Raw genomic sequence first — 25,994 nt, forward strand, 5'->3', positions numbered from 1 at the left:
AGCCAGCAACGAGCTGAAAATTGGCAGATAGCTGGTTATATCTCGTGATATAACTGGCTATCTGCTAGCTGCTAACCATGAATTTTCAGCAGATCATGGCTGGCAATGTCCCACTGAAAACTCATGGGGGGGGGGGGATACATGTTTCAATGATTTACACATTACTTTTCACTTATTTTACCTCTTAACTCTCCTCTCCTCAGAAAGAAATCTGAGAGAAGAATGCCTTCAAGCACAATTTTACTCAATGTCAGTACAGCAGAGACATCTGAAAAAGAGACTGATATTGTCTGGAAAGCTCATGTACTACATTGTCTCTAATAATTCTTACACTGGTTCAATAAACGTTGTCACAACCAATCTAATTCACTTTTTTTCTCCAATTTTATTTTTCTCTGTAATGGCAAAAACAGCACACATCAAAGTGCTGAGCCACGTGATACAGAATCATAAATACAATACAGTAGCATTAAATACCAAATACACACACACTTTAAACTTGTACAGGTGGACCTTGGGGGACAAAACTATATAAAAAAAAATCAATAGAGCACAATGTTGTTTCACATAAAAAAATGAACTATCCAACGCACTTAAAAAGAACAATAATACATTCTTCATTGACGGAGTTATTTAAGGGAAAGGTTCTTCAACTTTTTGTTGCCAGCCTGTCTTCAACAGCATTCAATCAATGGTCAATGTATTACAGCATGGCATGCAAAGCACCGGAGGCACTTAAACTAGAAAAGCGTCTACTACATGCAAGAACTTAGCTGCCTGAAGCGGATCAGTGAAGGAACAAGGATATCCTGGAATTTGAAGTAGCAAACAAACAGCTGCTTCCTAACCACAGGAAAGTCTCTTGGCAGCAACATTAAGAGGAACCATTTGAGAAAAGAACTTCGGACTCGATCCTTCTAATGGCATAAGGGTGATGCAAAGTGGTGGCCCTGTGACATCTCGGATGGTGCTAATATCTGTCCACGGGCTGAGATGCATCTAAAGTAGTGGTTATCGAATGGCCAGTTTTTTTTGGTTTGCAGGAATTTCACAATGAATATGCATGCATGCAAATCCATCGTATGAATATTTATTATGGCTATCTTGAAAACCAGTTTGGCTAGGCAGGTTCCAAGAACAAGGCTAAGAACCACTGAATGAAAAGCATGGTTTGCCTTCCTGGTGTGCATATGCTGAATCTGAGTAATCAGTTGTACCATATGCCTGTCCTTAGGTCACCAGATTGGTTGAAGGGGAAAGCACTGAATCATAACATGACTGGGTTTATTTACAGGTCATGCCCATGGTCTCCCTCTCTCTCCACCTCCTCCCCCCCCCCCCCCCCAACCTACTTGGCAGCAAGAAAACTTTGGCAACAAAGTACACAAGATAATATAATTCATTTTTTTCATTTTTCAGTAACATTTTCAATACAACTTGTTGCTTGTGTGTTTCTGAAAGGGACATACTGAATTTCATGACAAGCTTTTCTAGAGGGAGGTATTGCATTTGTCTGCAGACAAAATTATAACAGACTCAGTGAGAGAAGAAATTTAGTCGGATACACTACAATCCAACAATGCCCAGCCTAGCATGGCCAAGAGCCCATAGAACTGCACTTGTCCACAGAGAGCTCATCACAGGGCTTTTACCAGGGGCATGCTTCTAATAGTGTTGTCCTTCAAGAAAAGAAGAAACACAAAGTGTCCTTCTGCAACTTACACTTACGTCTTTGCTTCCAGGTTGTTCAAACCACAGAAGCTGAAATAAAGACATTTATGTTGCAGTTCATGCTGTAGACTTAAAATTTCTCTAATTTCTCTGCATTTTTGGGCAGTGCTTGGGCAGAATAGAGCTCGACAGATTGTTTGTTTTCTGACTTGCGTTCCCACATCTCCTCCTCAGGTTCGTAAGTTCCTTTCAGAATAGCCAGCCTTTCCTTCAGACTCCACTGGTACGGGAAAAGCACATAGTTGTAGAACAGAGAGGCCAGGATGGCACCAACCAAAGGCCCTACCCAGAAGACCTGCAGAGAGAAACAATGCATTCCTTATTTCCTGTACCCCAGATGCCTCCTATTCCTCTCTCTCCGACCTTTCTCACTAGAGCTAACAACTAGACCCATTTGTCAGGGCAGACTGAGCTTATCCTGGTTTTATCCTTTTGTAAGCATAGATTTAAGTTCTAGTTTCCCTAAGAAAAACGTGTGTATATATAGGATGCAAACCCTTCTTTGTGTTTTATTTCCTGTGTCAGCTAGCTCTGGAGACACAAAACCAATTAATAATTCTATTAACAGATTTCTCTTTCTGTGTGTGTTGCCCCTCTACTCTGTTGTAGCACATGCACCTTCATACTTGTTTGTAAAAGCCTACTTCCACTAGACACAAAGCACCTCTTAAGGTACATTCTGAAACTTGTGGTGAGAATAACAAATATAGTTTATGCTCTACTGAACTATATTGGACACCGGATGCTTTTTAAACATTTTATCTATTTATTTCTTTTTGCAAGATAAGATTGACACCTTACTGGAGATCATATGGCTGACAACTCCTTAATTGTTCCCCCTTTCATCTTAACATCTATCCTATGCATTCTGTCCTTGTAGTTCTCATCTCCTAAAGAGAAGCACGATTATGGAGATCGGGGCTCACTGGGACAGGGGGTTTGAGAATTAGAGCTAGATTGTTGATCTGATCTCCAGGTTGTGCTGGGCAAGCATGGACCTTCTTCCATGGACCGCTCCTTTCTCTCCCTCTTTGATTACAGACATGTGTCAAATTACTTATCCAGATCTCTTTCAGTTTTGGATTTAGCTCACACCTTTTTTTCAGTTGTAGCTCAGGGTGAGTTACATTCAGGTAGAGGAGCTAGTTTTCTATCACCCATCAGATTACAATCTAAGGGTCCCTTTTACCAAACTACAGTAAAAACTGGCCTTAGCATGTGCTTACAGGGGTCATTCCCGCATGCTAAGGCCATTTTTTCCACATGGGTAAAATAGCCGATATTTCTATTTTTTGAATGAACGGCCATGTGTTAATCTTCCCTTTAGCATGTGGCCATTAGCACATGAGCCTCTACCGTCACCTATTTTGTAGGTTGAATGAGCTGATACGCTAACCATATGCTAATTGGTTAACGTGCAACGATGTAGCTGCACTAACCGATTAGCATACAACAAGCCTACTCTCCGCCCCAAACCCACCCCAGTGCTAAAAAATAAAATCTATTTTGTAGCCCCATGGTAAGGCATTTTAAGCTGCAGTAAGCACGCATGAGTGCTTACCACAGCTTAGTAAAATGACCCCTAAGTTTGTACCTGAGGCAATAGAAGGTTAATTGACTTGCCAAGATCTGAAGGGTTCGTGGTGGGATTGTTTTACAGGAACTAACCTTGCAAGCCCATTTTTTTGCAAACATTTTCATTTGCCACATGATTGGCCACTAGTGGATGCCCACTCTTAGTCTTCCAGAGAGAGGGAGCAGCCAACTTTCAAATGGTCCTCTCTGATGCTCATTTTAAGATGTACCGTGGCAATGGTGAGATTTGTCATGAACCCCTACTAAAATGCTTTGGACTAATGGTGATTTTTGACAGATGTGCAGAATTAAAGAATCCCCTGCTTTGAAAATGAAACAAGGGACTGTTTCTCCAAATTCAGGACAGTAGACCGCCCTAGCCAGTGCTTCAACATATGGTTTAACAATTTGTCTAACTTTCTTCTGTAATCTAGGCATGTGGTTATCATGTTAGTTCACTTAAATACACAGAAATAAAAGTCACTGTGCATTAATATCTCTATATAGGATTATTGGATGGCTTCATATCTTTCTATGTCCAATACATACTTGGAGATCTAGTTCAGTTTTTCTTACTGAAATCAGAATTACAAGCCTAGGCTTAAAAAGGGGCAAAACTAGAACTAGCCCATCCTGTTCTAGATGGTATAGAGTACTTAGGAAGCACTAGAAAAGGCAACAGTGGTATTTAAGAAAAACAGAACCAAAATAGCCTATTACGACTCAGTTGAGTTAAATGGTGCCCAGACCCAGAATCATGGAGGTGCATTGGGGAGAACTGTTTCCCAGTTTTGAGCCTATGCCCTCTCCTTCCCATGAGTTCCTCTCCCCCTCCCTCTGGTTAGCAGGAGGAAAGCAGCATTCTTTGTCACATCTGTCTTCTCTAATGCTATCCAGCGCTCTTGCGAAATAGAGGATAATCAAAGGACTTTACAGCCAGGACCTTGTTTCACAGTTTCCTGTTGTTAAAATACTACAGATTTAACATCAGAGATTCATCAAGACCCCTGGGTTGTATTTTAGTCATTCTCAATAAATACTTATTTGTTATCCTCCCTGGATTCACCTCACTGTTTTCTCCATTGTTCATGCTTTTAGGTGCAACATGTGGGGAGTCATACTCTCCTAAGACATTTCAATGCCATGCTCTCAAAGTGCAGCATGAAGCAGGCTGGCAGAAGAGGCAGATGTGGCATGAAGTGTCACTCTTATTCTGCCAGCTGGAGTGAAGGGAGAAGACTGCATAGGTTATGAGGTGAGAGAGGGATGATAGAGATATGGTTGAAAAACAGAGAATAGCGCAGGTTAGGGTTGCAAAAGAGAGGATCAGGCAAGGTACAAGGTGAGAAGATAAGGAGAGGACAGTGCACAAGAGAGAGAATGGATTATGAGAGCTTGGAAAGGAGCAAGGAGAGGATCATTCAGGGAGAGAAGCAACCCCTTCCCAAATACTGTAACGGAATACCTTCCCCCAAAACCTTTGTGTAACTGCCTGCCCTGACAGTGCCTATACTCAAGTACTCAGCTGCCTGTGAGAGGCTCTTAGGATCTTACCCAGTGATCTTTAAAGTCTCTTATTATCACTGAAGGGCCAAAAGATCGAGCGGGATTCATGGAACAGCCAGTGAAATAAATCTAGGGAACAAGGTTGAAAAAATATATTAGTACCTCGCTATTTTATTTTCTAAAACCTCCCAAGCTTGTTCCTCAGGCCCCATGCCCCATGCTAGTTTTCAGGTTATTCATAGTAAATAATCATGAACAATTTGCATATTTTTTTATTGTGAAAATCAGGTCTTTCTGAGGATTCCAAGAACCATGGTGGCAAACCCCTCCTCTAATAAAGTAATTAAAATCTTGTCGCCACTCAGTTCGGTTTCGTCAGTTTAATCTCCTTGTCCAAGCAGTGTCCACCTACTGGGAGAGGCTAGGATTGTAGCAGCTGTGAATTTTCCCATAGTCAGCTCCCCCACACCATTCCCTACAATATCTCCTGCTGGGAAAGGCTAGGAGTAGGAACTGGGAGCTTCCCCATAGCTGGTGCCCCTGCACCATTCCCCACAGCACTCCTGCTGACAGAAGCTGAGACTGCAGGAGTTGTGATCTCCCCAACAGCCCATGCTCTGTCTTGCACCATTCCCTACCAAGCCTCCCATTGGAAGAGCACGGGTTTGAAGGAGTTACATTTTGTGTCCAATTCAAATTTGGATAAGCAAACCTCTCTTTTTATCCATGTGAGTGAAATATAACACTCACCCCTAGAAGATGCCCCACTGCCACAGACAGGCCAATGGATAAGGAAGGGGATCCAATGCTGTCATTTCGACGGCCATCAGTTGAAGCAAAGATACAGAGGACCAGCTGGAAGGTGAGCAGCAATTCCACAGTGACCCCTTGCCCACTGGTTGTATTGTTACTGAGCTGAAAAATAAAATGTAGAGAACTTGTTGGTTGACAAGTTGGGCCCACTTCATAACTAGCATTTTTGAAAGTCAAGGACCAGCTACAAGTCCAGTCCTGGAGTACCCCTTGCCAGTCATGTTTTTATGATATCCACAATTAATATGCATGAACTTGATTTGCATACAGTGCCTCCATTTTATGCAAATCTCTTTCATGCATGTTCATTGTGGATATCCTGAAAATCTGACTGGCAAGGAGTACTTCAGGACTGGACTTGGGAAACACTGCTGTAGGGCACTTCTACCAGCATCCACTTTCTGATGTCTTTTAACTTGCAGGGAAACCGCTCTAAACAATGTGACCAAAAGCTGAATTTCCTCTCCCATTTCTGCTTAACCTTCCTTACTATGCTAATCGTATCCTGGGAGCAAAAGATATAGCAAAGTCTAATGACAAGCCCTGGTCCATAGCCGGCTTCAGTAGTGCTGCACTCACCAGTCTTTCTGTGGCCCAATTCATATGGCTGCAGAAAGTGTATAACCCCCTGGCGGTGCAGGACAATGCCATATTGGAGAGGAGGAGTAAACTAATGATTAGTGCTGGGAAACTGGATTTGATTCCCATTGCAGTGCCTTGTGACCTTGGGCAAGGCACTTAACCCTCCATTGCCCCAGGTACGAACACTTATCGTTTATCGTTTATTCATTTACTACACCATCCCTTATTACAAAAAGTAAATCAGAATGGTTTACAATATAATATAACATTAAAATAACATTAAAAAACAGTAGATAAACATACTCTGAAATCCATTTATGATAGGAAAGCACAGCAAAAAGTCACTCTATTAATAACATTCATAAAATTTCTCAGGCTATAATCATAAAAACATTTAATAAAATCTAAAAATCTAAAAAAAAAATTCTTTTTTCTCTTTTCTCTTTTATTTTTTCCTCCTTTCTTTCTCCCTCCTTTTTCCTTCTCTCTCCTTTGTTTTTATTTTAAACATTATTTTCAAATGAATCTCGAAAAAAATGTGTTTTTAAAGTTTTGCGAAAGTGAGTATAAGAATCTTCAAGCCTAAGTTCTTTAGGAAGACAATTCCAAAGTGTAGGGGCTAAGAAGAAGAATGCAGATGTTCGCATTGATTCCCATCTAGCTTTAGATGGAGGTGGAATTACCAGTCTATTATCTGTCAATGACCGGAGTGTCCAAGTCGGTGTACACGGAATAGTAAGATTAGACAGATATGAAGGACTAGATGAATAAAAAGCTTTATGTGTCAGTATCAGAACCTTGAATTTTATCCTAGCTTCTATTGGAAGCCAGTGCAGTTGGTATAGCAATGGAGTGATCCTGTCATATTTTGAAGCTCTACAGATAATGTGAGCTGCTGTATTTTGAATCATCTGTAATCATTTTAAATTAAGTTTTGAAAGACCTGCATACACTATATTACAGTAGTCTAAACGTGATATAATATAAGCTTACGTTACTGTACACTTAGAGTGTGAACCCACTAGAGACAGAGAAAGTGCCTGCATATAATAAATGTAAACTGCTTTGTTTGTACCACAGAAAGGAAGAATATCAAATGTATGACCCTTTACCCTTGACAGACTATGGAACGCCCACCAAGCTGTGACCACAAGTGGTTTGGGTTATAACCCACAATTCGGAAAACTCTACAGTAGTGAATCTGGCATCTTGCACCTTTAAAAGGATTGCCCAGATTGCAAAGCAGCAAAGTTACAAGTCAAGTTCAGGCCCCTTTTCTGCATTTATTTTCGCTTGCCCTTGATCAAATCACTAAAGCTTTCCCAGACTCAGAGAATTACACCATACTGTGTTGTACACAATGACTGTTTTCTATAAGCCAGATGTTAAACTGACAGATTCATCTCAATTAGGATTAACCACTTCCTCTGCAATTACTGTGATTCAGGACATTGACTGAGTACTTACAGTGTTAACAGCCAGCTTCCCTCGTACGTCTGTAGGAGCCACGGCATACAGGATGCCTGCGCCAACTATTGCTCCCAAAACCTGGGCAATGATGTAGAAGAAAGCCCGCAAGATGGAAATGTGAGAGCTGATCAGGAAAGCCACAGTCACAGCTGGATTGATGTGTGCGCCACTCACATGCCCCAGTGACTGGACCAGGGTGGCAATGGCGAGGCCGAAGGCCAGTGAGATCTGCAAGATGGCTGGAACAGAAGCCTTCCAATGGAGGGCAGAGCCCAGTCCAATAAAGACGAATATCAGCATAGCCACAAACTCAGCACACACTGCCCGGGCAAATGCCAGTGAGCAAATCTCCCTCTTCATTGTGGTAGTCCAAGAAAAATACACAAAGAAACTCTCTCTCTGCCCTTCTGCTGCTGTTCTGTCCAAAAGGACAACAGGGATATACATATATATATATATTTGTATTTATATATGTAAAGTAAATCCAGGGAACCATTCCAGAAAGGGGTGGAGCCCAGAAGTAGGAGGCTTGACAACTTCTCTTATGCCAACAGGAAATTTTCCAACTTGGAGGAATTCAAGCCTTCCACATGAACAAAGCAGAAAGTTCATATTTGCAAAAGTGACACACATTATGTAATGTGACAACTTGTTCCATACCACAGCTCAATGACAAACTTGTGTGTCTTTTGCTGTAGGTGAGTGTTGCAGGCTCTGTGTGTTTCTGCATCTTTGTATGCATAAGGCACTTTGCAGCTTAAAAATCACTCTTTCATTCTTTGTAGCTATCTCGCTTTTTCTGTTCTCAGTATAACCTAGAGCACCGGTCTTGCAATCCAGAGGTGGCCGGTTCAAATCCCACTGCTGCTCTTTGTGATCTTGGGCAAGTCACTTAACCCTCCATTGCCTCAGGTACAAACTTAGATTGTGAGCCCTCCTGGGACAGAGAAATATGCAGTGTACCTGAATGTAACTCACCTTGAGCTACTGCTGAAAAAGGTGTGAGCAAAATGGAAATAAAATTTTTTTTAAAAACTGTCACAGCACTGGACGATTTCACAAAAGTAAGGTCTTTCTTTCCTTATGGGACTGTGGACATGTTGCACACACGGAGCAAACACAATTCACACTACAGCAGAAAACGAGGTGTATGCTTTGTCTGCAATATCAAATGGAGATTTCTGTCATGTCTGACGGAGGGAGGGGATTGCAGTTACTTATAGTATTTTCTCCATGTACTATTTCTGAGGTGGATCTTGAGGTATCCCTGGGCAGCACCTCACAATGTCCCAGATACTGTCACGTGTATTGGCACAAAAAGTCTGAACTGGAATGCCTCCCTGGGAAGAATTTATTAGACTTTAGCTCTTATTTAGAAGCTCTAATTATGATTTAAAACATTTAAATCCTGGCACAAAAATGTCTATGTATGGTAAAAAAAAACAAAAACATTCAAAATCCGATTTTAGGAAGCCAGGATTTAAATGTCTAAATTGTCAATATGTGAATATGACAAAGGTGCATGTTTTAGGTGGGACTAAGATGGGACAAGGGTGAGATAAACCCTGAGATCAACACTGGGATTCAGTCCCACTCCCGGGGACTTGTAGGGTGCATAAAAGCATTTAAGCCAGCTGCGACAGCTAGCATGTGGGGTCAGTACTGTGCACTAGCTGTCATGACCTTACAACACTAATTGATCTTCCCCTGAGGAATGCCACAGTAGGTACTCGCAACCTTTTGACTCTCCACCACCCCCACCACAAAGGAATACGGTACAAATCTATATACTCCTGTTTTTTGTATTTCTCATCCAAGATCCAGAACACCCTACTGCCTAATGTCAGAAATATCACCGACTGCCTATACTTTTGGAAAATGCTAAAAGCATATCTGTTCAGACAATTTCATCATTAACTCAGGATAATAATACTGACATTCACAACCTCCTTCCCACCCTACCAGAAACAGATTCCCATACTGCTTTTGAGTAAGGCCAGTCCCTTCCACGCACTGATCCTCTTACCAGGATCATACATGTTAAACCTCAACCTAGTTTCACAGAATGTCTCTCTTATTCCCTCCATTTCCACCCCCCTTTAAAGTTTTTCAACTGTTACTCAAATCACTGTCTGTTAAATGTTGAATAACGTTACAAGTACGCACAATGTTACATGGTTTAGACTGTTATGTTTTTCTAGGATGGTACTTGCGAAATGTTAGCCTAATGTTATAATGTATATTACACACACCGTTCTATTTTACTTGGTTATATGTAAGCCATTATTTATTCCTGTTCTATGTTAGCAACACTGAACCAAACATGCTTTGGGATAATGCGGGATATAAAAATAAATAAATGAAAAATGAAATGAAAATGACTTCAAATAGTGCCGCTGCCCACCTGAGATGTTGGTAAGTGCGGCCAGACTATTGGCAGACCTCTAGCATGGGAATGGCCATACAAACAGGACCACTAACTCTCCCAATCAACCCTACTCCCCGATCTGATATCCCCTACCCCAATCAGATCACGCCCAATCCTGTGTTGAGATTACTTCTGATCTTGGACCCCCCTCTCCTCACCCCTGATCAGATCACCCCCGATTTCCCCTCCTGCACATCCCCTGATTCACCCACAAAGTCCTTCCCGATCCCACCCTCCCTCCCATCTCCCTGGACCCTCCAGCCACCCTTGGGACTCACCAGGGGTCATCCATGGTGATGTAGTGGAAAGGGGTGGGAACGGTCCTCTCTATTCCTGCCCCATCTGACTCTAGGTGTCAAAATGGCACCAATGACCCTTAGCAGTAGTACCATGAGACTACCTCTTGGTGTCATCAGCACCATTCTGACACTAGAAGCCAGACATGGTGGGAGTGTTCTACTACACAAGCAAAGATGACTCCTGGGTGAGCTTTCAGGGTGGCTGGGGGGTAGGGGATGGTGGGTTTGGGTACACAGGAGGGCTTTGTGTCGGCAGTGCTGCCGAGAGAGGGGACAAAATTCCCCAGGCCTAGGCATCCAAGGAAGGCATGTCGCAGGGATCTCTCTTCCTCTCCTGCTACCAGTGGCATACCAGTGGTGTGGGCGGTCCACCCCTGCATTTTAAAAAAAACCTCTGAATCGGCAGTGCAGCGCTAGCATGCAGTGCCTCGCGTTTGGATGAAAGAAGCAGATTGCCTCCTGGGGCCTTCCCTCACTGTGTCTCACCCTTGCGGAAATAGGAAGTTACATCAGAGGAGGTCGGGACACATTGAGGGTAGGCTCCAGGAGTCAATCTGCTTCTTTCACCCAGACACGAGGCGCTGCACACTGGCACTGTGCTGCCGATTCAGAGATTTTTAAAAAATGCAGTGGGCCGGGTGGCAGACAGAAGGGGGCTGTCGATGGAGCTGAGGGTAGGCAGGAGGGGATGGTGTGAGGGGCTTGGATGGGAGAAGGGGGCTGGAGCAGGAACTGGGGTCTGAGTAGGGGCAGGAAGAAGAATGGGGCCATGCCTGGGGCAGGTGGGAGAATGGGTCTGGGGCTGAAAAGGGGGGAAGATGAGAGAATGGGTCTGTGGCTGAAAAGGGGGGTCATAATGCAAGACAGGTGGATGAAGGGGACTGGAACTGGGGCTGAAAAGGAGGGTAGGTGGGATAAGGGGGCTAGTACTGGAACTAGGGGCTGAAAAGGGGACAGGGAGAAAGTAGCTGGGGATGAATCTCGGGACTGGTGGTGGGCGAATAGGGCTGGGGCTAGGGCCTGAAACTGGGGACTGATGTGATAATGGGGCTGGAACTGGGGGCTGAAAAGAGGGGGCAGAGAGAGAGAGAGAGAGAGAGAGAAAGAGAGGGGACAGATCCTGGATGGAAGGGAAAGAGAGGGAGGGCAGACCCTGGATGGAAGGGAGAGGAGGAGGAGGAGGGCAATGGTGGATGGAAGGGGCAGAGAGAGGGGGTAAACTCTGGATGGAAGGGAGAGAGAGAGCAGACAGTGGTTGGAAGGGGGAGAGAGAGAGGCAGACAGGGGCAGATGGTGGAAGAAAGGGGCAGAAATAGCAGATGCTAGATGGAAGGGAGAGAGAGGGCAGATAGTGGTTGGAAGGGGCAGAGGAAGACAGAGGGCAGATGGTGGATGGAAGGGAGAGAGAGAGCAGACAGCCTGAGGGGAAAAGCAGCCACAGGGGAGGCCACGCGGCAGAACAAAGAGCAGCAGTGCTGGAGGACAATCTCTTCTGCTGCGGGGCCTTGGGATCCCCGCCAGCCAAGGTACTTAACAGTTGCAACAGGCGGGCAGCAGCAGCGATCGGGGGGGGGGGGGCGGTGGCGATCCTGGGGAGGCTCAGTGGGGATGATCCTGGGGGGGGGGGGGGGGCTGACGGCCTTGCCCCGGGCCCAGCTCTGTCTCTCAGCAGCCCTGTGTGTCAGGGGCAAGGACTTGGTGGAGAATCTGGTGGTTCTTAAGCAATTACTTGCATTTTTGGAAAATACTAATGTTTTACACCCTAGACAAGCAGGGTTTAGGAAGGCATATAGCACAGAAACAATAGTTAGCTGTTTGGATCAGGGATATATTGCATTGGCAATTTTGTTACATCTATCCTCTGCATTTGATCTTGTTGATCGTGGTTTATTGATACAAAGGTTGCAGGTAGTTGGGATTTCTTCAATAGCATTAGATTGGTTTGCTTAGTTTTTACAGCACTTATTGTGTTGACAGAGCAATCGTATTCTAAGTTATTTCATTTAACTTGTGGAGTCCCACAAGGCTCCTCATTATCACCAATTTTAACATCTTTATTGCCCCTTTATTTACCATTATACAAGAATTTGGTGTCAAAGTTTATTGTTATGCGATGACATATTAATAGTGGCAAAACTGACTCTCATGAATCCTGATCTAAGAAATATTCAAAATTGTTTATCAGTAGTTTTCAAATGGCTAGAAGAACATCAATTAGTTTTGAGTATTAACAAAATTTGCACTTGCTGGATCATTGCTAATAATGAGGTTCCTACTGTTACCCCAGTTCTCTGGGGTTTTTACCATTTCCAGCAGTGAATTCCTTTAGATATTTGGGGATCCTTGTTGATTCTCAATTGTCTTTTGACAAACAAGTCTCTGCACTCAATAAAAAAGGTTTTTTTACTCTGAGACTGTTGAGATCTATAAAACATTTTTTTGAGGAAAAGACGTGGAGGGGCATAATCGAACGGGGACGCCCATCTCTAAGGGCACCCATCTCTAAGGACGTCCCGGCAAAGGGGCGGGGAAACTCGTATTATCGAAACAAGATGGGCGTCCATCTTTCGTTTCGATAATACGGTCGGGGACGCCCAAATCTCAACATTTAGGTCGACCTTAGAGATGGTCGTCCCCGGTTTTCGGCGATAATGGAAACCGAGGACGCCCATCTCAAAAACGACCAAATCCAAGCCCTTTGGTCGTGGGAGGAGCCAGCATTCGTAGTGCACTGGTCCACCTGACATGCCAGGACACCAACCGGGCACCCTAGGGGGCACTGCAATGGACTTCACAAATTGCTCCCAGGTACATAGCTCCCTTACCTTGGGTGCTGAGCCCCCCAACCCCCCCCCCCCAAAAAAAAAAAACACTCCCCACAACTGTACACCACTACCACAGCCCTAAGGGGAAGGAAAATGGGACTTGATATACCACCTTTCTGAGGTTTTTTTGCAACTACATTCAAAGCGGTTTACATATATTCAGGTACTTATTTTGTACCAGAGGCAATGGAGGGTTAAGTGACTTGCCCAGAGTCACAAGGAGCTGCAGTGGGAATTGAACTCAGTTCCCCAAGTTCAAAGTCCACTGGACTAACCACTAGGCTACTCCTCCACTTCACTAAGGGGTGAAGGGGGGCACCCTCATGTGGGTACAGTGGGTTTCGGGTGGGTTTTGAAGGGCTCACATTTACCACCACAAGTGTAACAGTAGGGGGGATGGGCCTGGGTCCGCCTGCCTGAAGTGCACTGCACCCACTAAAAACTGCTCCAGGGACCTGCATACTGCTTTGATGGAGCTGCGTATGACATTTGAGGCTGGCATAGAGGCTGGCAAAAAATGTTTTAAAATTTTTTTGGGGGGTGGGAGGGGGTTGGTGACCACTGGGGGAGTAAGGGGAGGTCATCCCCAATTCCCTCTGGTGGTCATCTGGTCAGTTCGGGCACCTTTTCGAGGCTTGGTCGTGAAAAAAATGGACCAAGTAAAGTTGGCCAAATGCTCGTCAGGGACGCCCTTCTTTTTTCCATTATTGGCCAAGGACGCCCATCTCTTAATCACGCCCCAGTCCCGCGTTTGGTACGGTGCCAACACGCCCCCGTGAACTTTGGTCGTCCCCATGATGGAAAGCAGTTGAGGGCGCCCAAAATCGGCTTTCAATTATGCTGATTTGGGCGATCCTGAGAGAAGGACGCCCATCTCCCGATTTGTGTTGGAAGATGTGCGCCCTTCTCTTTCGAAAATTCCCCTGATAACATACTATCCTGCTTATAATCGAAAGAGAAAAACACCTATATTGCGACCCAAATCGGAAGATAGGCGTCTTTCTCCCGTGGGCGCCCAAATCGGTATAATCGAAAGCCGATTTTGGGCGTTTCCAAATGGAATCCGTCGCGGAAACGGGTAAAGTTGACGGGGGCATGTCGGAGGCGTGGTGAAGGCGGAACTGGGGCATGGTTATTGGCCGAGGAGAGATGGGCGTCTTTAGCTGATAATCGAAAAAAAAGGCATTTTTACCGTGATTTTGGGTCACTTTTTTGAACCCTTTTTTTCACGAACAGGTCCCAAAAAAGTGCCCCAACTGACCAGATGACCACTGGAGGGAATCGGGGATGACCTCCCCGGACTCCCCCAGTGGTCACTAACCCCCTCCCACCCAAAAAACCCCACTTTACAAACTTTTTTCCCAGCCTGTATGCCAGCCTCAAATGCCGTACCCACCTCCATGACAGCAGAATGTGTTCTATCCTGTGACAGCCTTTCCCTGGTTCTGATGTGGCTCTCAGGTGAGTGTGACACCTTTTCTGTTATGCGCACTGGAGGGTCACATCAGCAATGTATTGTGGTGGGTGTAGGGTATTGGGCTCCGTGATTCCACTAGTTTGTGCCACATGCTCATGATGTTGGTAGTTGGTACGCTCTACTCCCATGGTGCTTTTCCCCCTGCTTACTGGGTCAGAGTGTGCCCTGTTTTGTTTCCGGTAGTCCATGAGGTAGTGGCCATTTTTGTAAGCCAGTTTTAGATCCCTTTCACGTGTTAGCCACATTACAGAACTTAGTTCTTACCTTGAATGTGGCTGAAAGAGGGCATTGTACACCATTCTGCCAGCTCTGACCTACTGCTAATCTCAGTACCAGCGAGACTCGTTGCCAGTGGGGCACAACCTCTGATCTGCAGTTAACTGTGAGTAAGCGTGCTTATTCCAATAAAGGACGTTTTCGGAGAGATTAGTCTTCAGGTGTCAACTGGTGTGCCAATGTTATATAGCAGCAACAAGTCCTAGAGGCCTGCATGTATGCAGGTCCCTGGAGCACTTTTAGTGGGTTCCGCAGTGCACTTCAGCCAGGTGGATCCAGGCCCATCCCCCCTACCTGTAACACTTGTGATGGTAAATGGGAGGTCTCCAAAACCCACTGTACCCACATGTAGGTGCCCCCTTCACCCCTAAGAGCTATGGTAGTGTTGTACATTTGTGGGTAGTGGGTTTTGGGAGAGGGGGGTTGGGTGCTCAGCACCCGTGGTAAGGGAGCTATGCATGTGGGAGCATTGTCTGAAGTCCACCGCACTGACCTCTAGGGTGCCCAGTTGGTGTCCTGGCATGTCGGGGGGCGAGTGTACTACGAATCGTGGCCCCTCCCACGACCAAATGGCTCGGATTAGGACGTTTTTGAGCCGGGTGTTTTTAGTTTCCATTATCGCTAAAAAAAAACAAACGCCCAGCTGAAAAACGTCCATTTTTTTGAAAATACGGTCTGTCCCGCCTCTTCACGTACCCGTTTTCGGACATAGACGCCCATAGAGATAGGCGTTCGCGTTCGATTATGCCCTTCTATGTTTCATGCATTATTTGTTTCAAAGTTAGATTATTGTAATGTAATATATGCAGTGATTTCCAGTGCTAATATAAGAGGTCTTCAAATGTTGCAGAATACCGTGCTTAGGGGCCCTTTTACTAAGCCGCGTAAGCGTGTACACGTGCCCAATGCGTGCCAAAATGGAGTTACCACCTAACTACCGCGTGGCTTTTGCGGTAATTTCATTTTTTGCGCACGTCTGATATGCGTGTCTGAAAAATATTTTTTCTTTTTGGGCACGTGTAATGGACGCGTGCCAAGTGGCATTTGGTGTGCATAGGTCATTACTGCCTGGATTCTTTACCGCTAGGTCAATGGCTGGCGGTAAGGTCTCAGACCCAAAATGGATGCGGGGCTATTTTGATTTTGCCACACCTCCATTTTCGGCAATAGAAAAGCCATTTTTTGTAGGTGCGCTGAAAAATAATTCTGCGCCCACCCAAAACACGCATCTACACTACCGCAGGCCATTTTTCAGCGCACCTTAGTAAAAGTACCCCTTAGACTTCTGGGTAATATTAAGAAGTTTGATCATGTAACGCTACTCTTAACTGAAATATCATTGGTTACCAATTAGGTTTCAAATAAAATTTTAAATACTAGCCTTAACTCATAAGACATACTATACATTGCAGCTGGGATATCTAAATTCATTAACTATTGCATACACTCCTGTGCAGGCTTTGAGATCTTTCCAAGATCATAGATTAGTAGTGTCATCTGTACGCAGAACTAGGCTAGACTCTACTAGGACTAAAGCTTTTTTTTTATTATTTCACTTTATATTCGTCAAGAAAAAAATTTTAATAAGTTAAAAATTGTATTGAAAACATTTTTCTTTAAATAGGCTTTTGATACAGACTGTGATACTAATTAGCGGGTATATTGACTTCTCTGATAACTTAAATTTTATGCACCTGATGTTTCAGAGTGAATGATTCCTGTGTTTTAGCATTGTGTTTAGTATTTTAGTATATTTATAATTTAGTTTATATTATAGTATTGTGAACCGCTTTGGTCTGCTCAAGTTAAGCAGTATATTAAGTTTTAAATAAACAAACAATCAAAGGGATTGGGGGATCTGTTAGGGGAGCTTGAGAGTATTTGGGGATCTCAGTTCTGGGGTTGGTCAGATAGGGGGATCTCAGATCGGGGGAGAAGGTGGTCTGTTCAAGATGGTGAGGGGATTGGGGGGATCTCAGATTGGGGGAGGTGGTCTGATCGGGAGTGATCTGCTCAGGGAGGAGAATTAGGAATCATTGCCACTGATGTGTAGGTTTCAGCACTTTGACATGTGGATTTGCTCTCTTTTTATTCTGTAACATTTGTATTTTGTGTTTTAATGTTTATTTTCTGACTCTTCTCAAACTCTTTTGGTGAAGCCTGTCATCAAAATAAAATAAAGTCTGAAATCCCCACGTAGATGTTGAAGTGCTAAGTCTATGTGGCAGGGTGGTTGCTGTTGATGTTATCAACATCTGCATTTCTGAAATGGGTTCTCCCATCAGAGCCACTGCATGGATGCTCAGTCCTGCATGTATCTTAGAAAAGTATCTACAGGCTTCTTTTATCAAACCACTAGTGCGGCTTGATAAAAGAGGCCTTTGTTTGGCAGGAACCTTTTTTAAAATACTTGCAGAATTGTAGACATCCTGATCTGGTTTGTATGTCCTAAAATGCTGCTCATTATTTCTAATATCTATTTCCAATATCCTTGACACCTTTCTCCAAATATTCTCAATACCATTACAACAAAATTGTAAATACATTTGATGGGTCCAACTTGTGAAAGTGAACACATTTTTAGGGTATCTCTGAAATTTCAGGGTTCAAGCAAGTGCTCATTCAGCTCTATTTATAACTTTTTTCATTTCATGGCCAGGATTGAGACAGTTTGTTTATACAGAGATGCACAGATCTGAAAGGGTTAATTCCCAGAGGTAGTCAATAACCCAGTGCCTGTTTGTGAAAAGTTTTTGTGGGATCCTGGTCTGCAGCGCTTCCTCTTAAAAAACAGGCTGAAGGATATTTATTGTGAGCTCTGAGAACATATAGTTTGAGTTCTCTATACAAGGAGAGAAAGATAGCCTTATACTTAATGTGAACTTTACACAGAGAGAGCTACAACACTCTGTAGAAAGAGTGAACTGCATTTGAGAGAGAATTAGTTTGTTGAAGCCTTCTACTAAATAACTTTATGATACACATGGATGATGAACACTACAAGGAAATTATCAGTAGAGCAGCAGTCATGGGGCAGATTTACACCATATGGGGCAGATTCATTTGCCAACTTTTCACTCCAATGTCAAATTTGCTCCAGAAGTATCAATGAAAATACAATAATATCAGTAGGAAACTCACAGGGGCAACATCTGAAGGAGCAAGATGTTGCTAAAGCTGATCCCTCTTTGTCCTCAATGAATTGTGCAATATGTAGTAGAAAAAGAAACACCCCTAAGCTATCCGTTACAACTAGGAGGCTGATTGTCTACAAAGGGACAGGCTGCATTGCAATTTCACCTGCCACCTTAATTTAGAAAGAAGAAGGACTGCGTCAGGGTTCAGCTCCTCCTGGAGCATGGTTAACCAATCACCCTCTCTCCATATTAACTAAACCCTACAGTACTCCATGTACTTTTTCATGGGCAGAGAGAATTCCATTGCTGGGTGTTAAATAAACTAAACCCTCGTTATCTAAGCTACAGGTATAGGAAGGGTGTAGAGCAATAATGTCTGCATGTCCTCAGCACCACTGTTGCATAACTGGAGCAAGGAGCCGCCCGTGCCATGTTTGGGGACAATATGAAGGTGAAAGCAACAAAGGAGAGGGACTCCAAGGCACAGAAAATGAAACCACACAACAAAGCACAATGGGCCTCCAAGAGTGGTTTGTAGCCAGACTTTAATGAGGGACACGACCTAGGCTGTGTTTCAGCAGAATGCCTTTGTCATGGGTCAATGGAGTCTGTTCTTTTAAAATGTTGAAAAATACTGCCAAGGCTTGACAGAAAGACTCTCCATTGGAGGTCCTTGAGCCTTGGCAGAGTCCCCTGCCTGCTTAAGTCACCTGCTCTTGCCTAGCCTCCGATATTCAGCAGCACAAAAGCAGGCAGTGTTGCTGAATATTGCCTCTGACCGGCCTCAGAAAAAGTGGGCAGGTCAAGGATGGTACAGGGGGGTGGCATTAGGAAGGAGCCAAGGTTTCAGTGGGTGCTGGAAATATTCAGTGCTTAGCTATGCGGGTATCGGCACTGAATATCGGCCAGCAACCGTATAACTTTTTTTTTTGTTTTAGTGCCACAATTCTTCTCCTGGTCCCCCCCTGAAAGTCCCATCCCCCTCCCGCCAGTGCCATGAATAGTCCCCCACCCCTCCCGGCACATTGTTCTATCACCCCAATCCCCCCCTGCCCTGGTGGTCTAGGTAGGCCCCCTGGGCCTACCTCTACTCCTTGGTGTTCCAGTGGGGTGTTGGAGGCAGGAACACAGCCTCCTTGCCACTGACCTGAGGAAATGGCTTCTGATCTCTCACAGCAGCCTTGCGGCACTAAATATTGAGGGTTATTTTAGCTGGCGACAGTCAGTATTAAAAAAACGCTGACCATCACTGGCTGAATATCGGCTGGACTGTGTTTTATGATATGTAATGAGGTCAATATTACTTATGTAGGTCGATAATGTCACTAGCATAGAAGTGCTTTAAAAAAATAGAAAAAAATCCCTGGGATGGAACAGATAGTTTCAGCAAAAAAAGAAGAGAAGGAGAAAACCTCCACGGATGGAGCAAACCAGCATTTTTTTCAGTGAGACGCTCTGCGCTTTATCACTCTGATTATTTTTTACTCACTCAGCTTTGCTTAAGGTGCACATTGAGAATCACTGAATATAGAATCAGTTTGCTGATTCCATTTCTTAACAACTGGTATTTCTACACAAGAGTTTTTACCCCTGAAGCAGCAACATGTCATGCCGAAACATAGCTCTGTCGGATTTTCCCTTGTTTCCAGCCGCTGAGTATATGACAGATAATTTATAAATTGTTACATGACCAAAGTTAACCATCCAAAAAGGGGGCATATAGAGCTGTATTCTAATGAAGTACCACGAGACTGCCACTGGAGGTTGCAGTAGCATTTTGAAGGGGAGGCCATGATGGGCAGGAGCAAGTGGGCATTGCTCTTCCCCTATCTACCCCTAGACCACCAGGCATTGAGAAGGTAGGCTCAGGGAGAGGCCTACACTACTACTACTACTTAACATTTCTAGAGCGCTACTAGGGTTACGCAGCACTGTACAATTTAACAAAGAGAGACAGTCCCTGCTCAAAGAGCTTACAATCTAATAGACAAGTGAACGGTCAGTCCGATAGGGGCAGTCAAATTGGGGCAGTCAAATTGGGGTAGTCTGGATTCACTGAACAGTAAGGGTTAGGTGCCGAATGCAGCATTGAAGAGGTGGGCTTTAAGCAAAGACTTGAAGACGGGCAGGGAGGGGGCTTGGCGTAAGGGTTCAGGAAGGTTGTTCCAAGCATAGGGTACTGCTATGAGGGGTATGAGGGAGGATCAGAAAAGGGTTATCTGCTATTGTTACAGAGGATGGGAGGGGGATCAGAAAAGGGCTGTCTTGCTGCTATGGGGGGTGGATCAGAATTCGGAGGGGTTAGGAGAGTCGGCACCTGTCCAGATACCTTTATGCAGGTCCCAACTAATATTCAGCTGGGATCCACATAAGTGTCTTAAGTGAGTGCCCAGCTGAATATCAGCTGGGACCCAAATTAGCTCCTGGTATTCAATGCCAGTGTCCAGACATGGCTCAGCATTGAATATCTGGGGCTAATTACGCCTGCAGCAGTCAAGTATAAACGCTGATCGCTGCAGGATAAATAGTGACCGGTAAATATCTAAAGGCCAGTTTATGCACATCTAAAAACCCGAATAGCACTTCTAAAATAAGGACCATAATCTATACCTCTGAGTGGGCGGGACTAGGGCGGGCCCAAAATTAGGATGTCTTTCAGAGATAATGGAATAGGAAGAAATGTCCAAGTAAATGTCTAGATAGGTCACACAAAAAGCAGGTATAACCTGAACTGTCTAGTTTAGACTTTTCAACTTACAGGTATGTGGATGTTCAGCAGTGTTACCCAAATAGATAGTTATTACACAATCATGATTTGAAATGTCAAAGTTAGGAATTTCAAATAACATGCTCTCCATGAAGCTGAATATTGATGTCATTGGACCAAGTTTTTAAAGCACTTACATATTTACATATTTAATCGTGACTGCTGAATAGTGATATGCCCTATCCATGAATTTTCAGCGTCACTATGTGGATAGTGCTGCAAAAAATTCAAACAGACTGCCCTGACTCTATCCAGATAGTGCACTGAGCATAACTCTACAGATCTCTACTGATGTGCCAGCACTATCCATTGAACTAAGCAGTTTAGTTTAGGACAGAAAAAAAGACTGTCCTATATTAAACCGCTTACCTATTTGGATAGTAGCTGAATATAACCAACTATCCATATAGAGGAATTAGTAGCCACTACATTCATACATTAAGCACCTATGGATAACAGCGCTGAATATATGTAAAATATTTAAATGCTACTGCTGGCATTTAAAAATACATTGACCATAGAGTTTAAATATTGACCCAGTTGTGTTTATGAATTGTACATTGCTTTGAAAAGACCTGTCACTGTGGGACTCATTTCCAAAAGAGAAAAACATCCAAAAAGTGGCATAAATCTGTATTTGGATGGTTTTTTCTCACAAAAATGTCCAAATTGGTATTTTCAAAACCACTTTTTTTTTTCTATGAAGTCTATCAGAAGTGCATTCAAATCAAAAGGGGATGTGTCAGGGGTGTGTTAAGGGTGGGATCTGGGCGTTCCTAACACTTGGACATTTTTCTGCCATAATGGAACAAAACAAAAACATCCAGGGCTATAAGCTGAATGTTTTGGTCTAGACCTAGTAACAAAAAAGCTACCAAAAAAGTGCCCTAAATAACCAGATGATCACTGGAGGGAATCAGGGATGACCTCCCCTTGCTTCCTCAGTGGTCACTGACCACCTCCCACCCCCAAACATTTGATTACAAACATTACTTACTGTTATAAACAGCCCCCAGATAACCTGAGAACTTATACAAAAAGAACTTACAAAATCAGATTGGTGAAACAAGTCTTAATTAGTTTATTATTATTTCAAAAATACACTCTTGCAAGAATGGGTGTCTCTGAAAGCAAGCAGGCACACCCTTCCTTAATGTTTACAGGTTATATATCCTTTCTTTTTGGTTATATTAAGTATCTGCACCTAAATTTCTCATTGGATACTGATCATATTTAACCCCCCCCCCCCCTACATCATTGCTAATTATCATATGACAGTCCTCTGAAAATTTTCCACCGACTGAGCCTGAACCTCTATCCATTGTTAGTTCTGCTCGGTTTGCATTTTCTTATCTTCAACCCCCACCCCCCATGTGAAAGCTCTGCATTAACAGTTTCATACATGGTATGATTCACCTTCCCCCAACCCCCCTTCCTTCTACTCCCTTTGTCCATAGTTTTACAGTGTCATGGTCTCATGCCTAGCTACATTTTTATTTCAGCTCTAAGACCTGTCCTTGAAGCTTTCATGCATCTCTGGGTCTCAGCAGTTTGGACTTCTTACCCCCCGTTTCTTTTCTTTCTTCCTGTCTCAGCACTTTTATCAATTTGCACACATCTCCTTAGACTAACACAGTTCCTTTTGTTAGTGATTTTAGAAAGCTATAATGTGATGATCTCTGTTAGAAAGGGCCTACAGAATATAGTTATACTTTTATCCCCAAAGAGTTCCTTTCTACAAGGGCATAAGCTATATATTCTATCTTTGCAATTATGTTAAATGAAAAAGCAATATATTTACACATTGCTCACACTTACCAGCTTCTGTCAACCTCAGTAATACTCAGGTCTATTAGAGCAGCATGCATGTCACTGGAGTAGTCTACTGGTGGGTGCAGTGCACTGCAGACAGGTGGACCCAGGCCCATACCTTCCCCTACCTGTTACACTTGTGGTGGAAATGGTGAGCCCTCCGAAACTCACTAGAAACCCACTATACCCACATATAGATGCCCTCTTCATCCATAAGGGCTATTGTAGTGGTGTACAGTTGGGAGTAGTGGGTTTGGGTGGATTTTGGGGGGACTAGGTGACAAGATAAGGGAGCAGCAGTGAGATGTGTGTCTGGGAGCATTTATTTGAAGTCCACTGCACTGCCCCCTAGAATGCCCCATTTGCTTTCCTGGGATGTCTATGTGGCCAGTCTACTAAGAATGATGACTCCTCCTACATCCCAATGGCTTGATTTTGTGCGTTTTTCCTTTGGACATTTCTTTTTCAACAATGGACCAAAAAGATAAATGTACAGAGCACAAAAATATCTAGCAAATAGCCATTTTTGAAAAAAAGAAAGATGTTTTTCTGTTTTGAAAATGGCTATATTTTCCCACTTGAATTTTGCATGTTTTAGCAAAACACCCAAATTCAAGTGGGGAATATAGCCCAAAGTTGGACTTAGACATCATATCGAAAATGCCTCTCTATATATATTAGATCTCTCTATATAAAACGCACCTCCAACGTTCTAATGAAGCCTCTGTTAGCCAACATTCTAAAGTGAAGGGGGTGAGATCGCATTGTGTCTGCCCCGCCCACGCGTCAAACGTGATGACGTCGAGGGCGGAGCAATGACACTCAACCAATCGCAACGCTCGGCAGCGAAGCATCAGGGAAGGAGGCGGCGCTCCCGACGTCTAGCCTTCCCTTCGCTGTGTTCCGCCTTCTTCTGACGTCAAGGATGACGTCAAAAGAAGGCGGAACACAGCGAAGGGAAACCTAGACGTCGGGAGCGCCGCCTCCTTCCCTGACGCTTCGCTGCCGGAACCGGCACGGAGGTAAATTTAAAAACAAGAAAAAAAAAAACAAAACAACCATGTTGGGGGGAGAGAAGAGGGTGGCCACTAAAGAACAACAATGGGAGCGGGAGGGCAGGGGAGAAAGGACAGCATGGATGCGAAGGGGGGGGGGGGAAGAAGAGGGTGGCCCAGGCTGGGACATGGGAGAGAGAGGAGCATGGATGCAAGGGGAGGTCATGAAAGGGAGACAGGGGACTTGCTGCAAAAGGATGAATGGAGGCGGCAGGGGACAGAGGAGCATGGATGGGCATGGATTGGGATGGCAGGGCTCAGGAAGAGAGGGCAATTGCTGGAAAGGGATGAATGGAGGGGGCAGGGGACAGAGGAGCATGGATGGGCATGGATTGGGAGGGCAGGACTCAGGGAGAGAGGGAAATTGCTGGATAGGGATGAATAGAGGGGACAGATGGGCATGGATGGAAATGGATTGCAGGGCAGGCCTCAGGGAGAGAGGGCAATTGCTGGATAGGGAAAATGGAGGGGCCAGGTGACAGATGAGCATGGATGGGCATGGATTGGAAGGGCAGGACTCAGGGAGAAGGGAATTGCTGGATAGGGATGAATGGAGGGGACAGATGGGCATGGATGGATATGGATTGCAGAGCAGGCCTCAGGCAGAGAGGGGAAATGCTGGATAGGGAAAAAATGGAGGGGCCAGGTGACAGAGGAGCATGGATGGGCATGGATTGGAAGGGCAGGACTCAGGGAGAGGGGAATTGCTGGATAGGGATGAATGGAGGGGACAGATGGGCATGGATGGATATGAATTGCAGAGCAGGCCTCAGGCAGAGAGGGGAAATGCTGGATAGGGAAAAATGGAGGGGCCAGGTGACAGATGAGCATGGATGGGCATGGATTGGAAGGGCAGGACTCAGGGAGAGGGGAATTGCTGGATAGGGATGAATGGAGGGGACAGATGGGCATGGATGGATATGGATTGCAGGGCAGGCCTCAGGCAGAGAGGGAAAATGCTGGATAGGGATGAATGGAGGGGGCAGGGGACAGAGGAGCATGGATGGGCACACACACACACACTCTATCACACTGTGTCTCACATACACACTTGCACACACTTTCATTCTCACACACACACTCTCTCACAAACACACTCTCTCTCTCACACACTCACACTTTCACTCTGACTCTCACAGTCACTCTCACATACACTCTCCCAAACATACACACTCCGAGGAAAACCTTGCTAGCGCCCGTTTCATTTGTGTCAGAAACGGGCCTTTTTTACTAGTTTTTAAATAAATATCAGAATAACTGATTAACTGTAATGTGCCTATTGCATGGTGCTATTTCAGTATAGTAGTAGGCAGGGGATGACTTTCAAAGGCATTGTGACATCACATAGCCATTTGTCTGTGTTCCCCTGGGAATCAACAGTGTAACCCTTACTGCAGCCATCACGCCGCATCTCTATGACACCTCCTTCCTTTCCTGCTGCCCAGAAATAAAAGTTGCTTACCTGTAATGGTAGTTCTCCGTGGATAGAAGATCTTCTAGCCACACAGTTGAATGACGTCATGGTGATGTGACCGACACGGTCTTCTATAAAGCTATGGAAATTTCTAGAATGCCTTGTACGCGTGTCCCTTCTTTCCCGCTCTATAAGAATGCATTATATACTGTAACACCATGTCCCCTTGTTAGTTAAATGAAAACACAAACAAAATAAAAATAACAGCATCTGAGGGTAGGGTGGGAGGGTCTGTGTGGCTAGCCAATCTTCTATCTATGGAGAACTATCATTACAGGTAAGCAACTTTTATTTCTCCGTGGATTAGAAGATCGAAGACTCCCAAGCTGAATAAATACAGGTAACAAACAGCAATAATAGTAATATATGCCTATATATGTACATCTATATATCTATATCTATATAGATATAGATACAGATATAGATATAGAAATAGATATAAATGTAAATAGTGCCTGAAATGTGTCTGGAGGAGGAGGCAGACAGTTGTTGGTCTAATTATTAGAATCCAGGACTGCATTCCCAAAACTGGTATTAGCATGAGATGCAGTATCCAGACAATAGTGTTTTGTGAACGTATGTATAGACATTCAAGTCACCGCTCGGCAAATAACTATAAAAGAGGCTTTCTGCAGATGAGCTGTTGTAGCAGCCATAGCCCGAAGCCTATAGGCTGTAACTCATGGAGGAGACTGTTCAAATAAAAAATGAACACATTTAGCAATCCACTGTGAAAGTGTTCCTTGGTGACTGGTCGAAGATTCTTC

At 44.2% G+C, this 25,994-nt stretch overlaps 1 protein-coding gene across 1 annotated transcript; it reads right to left on the reverse strand.

Annotated features, from left to right (window-relative positions):
* Positions 1 to 360: 360 nt before the first annotated feature.
* Positions 361 to 24,877, reverse strand: LOC115466751 (aquaporin-5-like). The gene is made up of 5 exons (XM_030198222.1): positions 24,873 to 24,877; positions 7,675 to 8,081; positions 5,563 to 5,727; positions 4,861 to 4,941; positions 361 to 2,026 (listed from the first exon to the last, which is right to left on the reverse strand). The coding sequence occupies exons 2-5, from the start codon at positions 8,035 to 8,037 to the stop codon at positions 1,802 to 1,804; spliced, it is 834 nt and encodes a 277-aa protein (XP_030054082.1). The 5' UTR covers positions 8,038 to 8,081; positions 24,873 to 24,877; the 3' UTR covers positions 361 to 1,801.
* Between the last annotated feature and the right edge of the window lie 1,117 nt (positions 24,878 to 25,994).

Source organism: Microcaecilia unicolor, chromosome 3 (assembly GCF_901765095.1).
Source record: "Microcaecilia unicolor chromosome 3, aMicUni1.1, whole genome shotgun sequence".
Taxonomy (NCBI): Eukaryota; Metazoa; Chordata; class Amphibia; order Gymnophiona; family Siphonopidae; genus Microcaecilia; species Microcaecilia unicolor.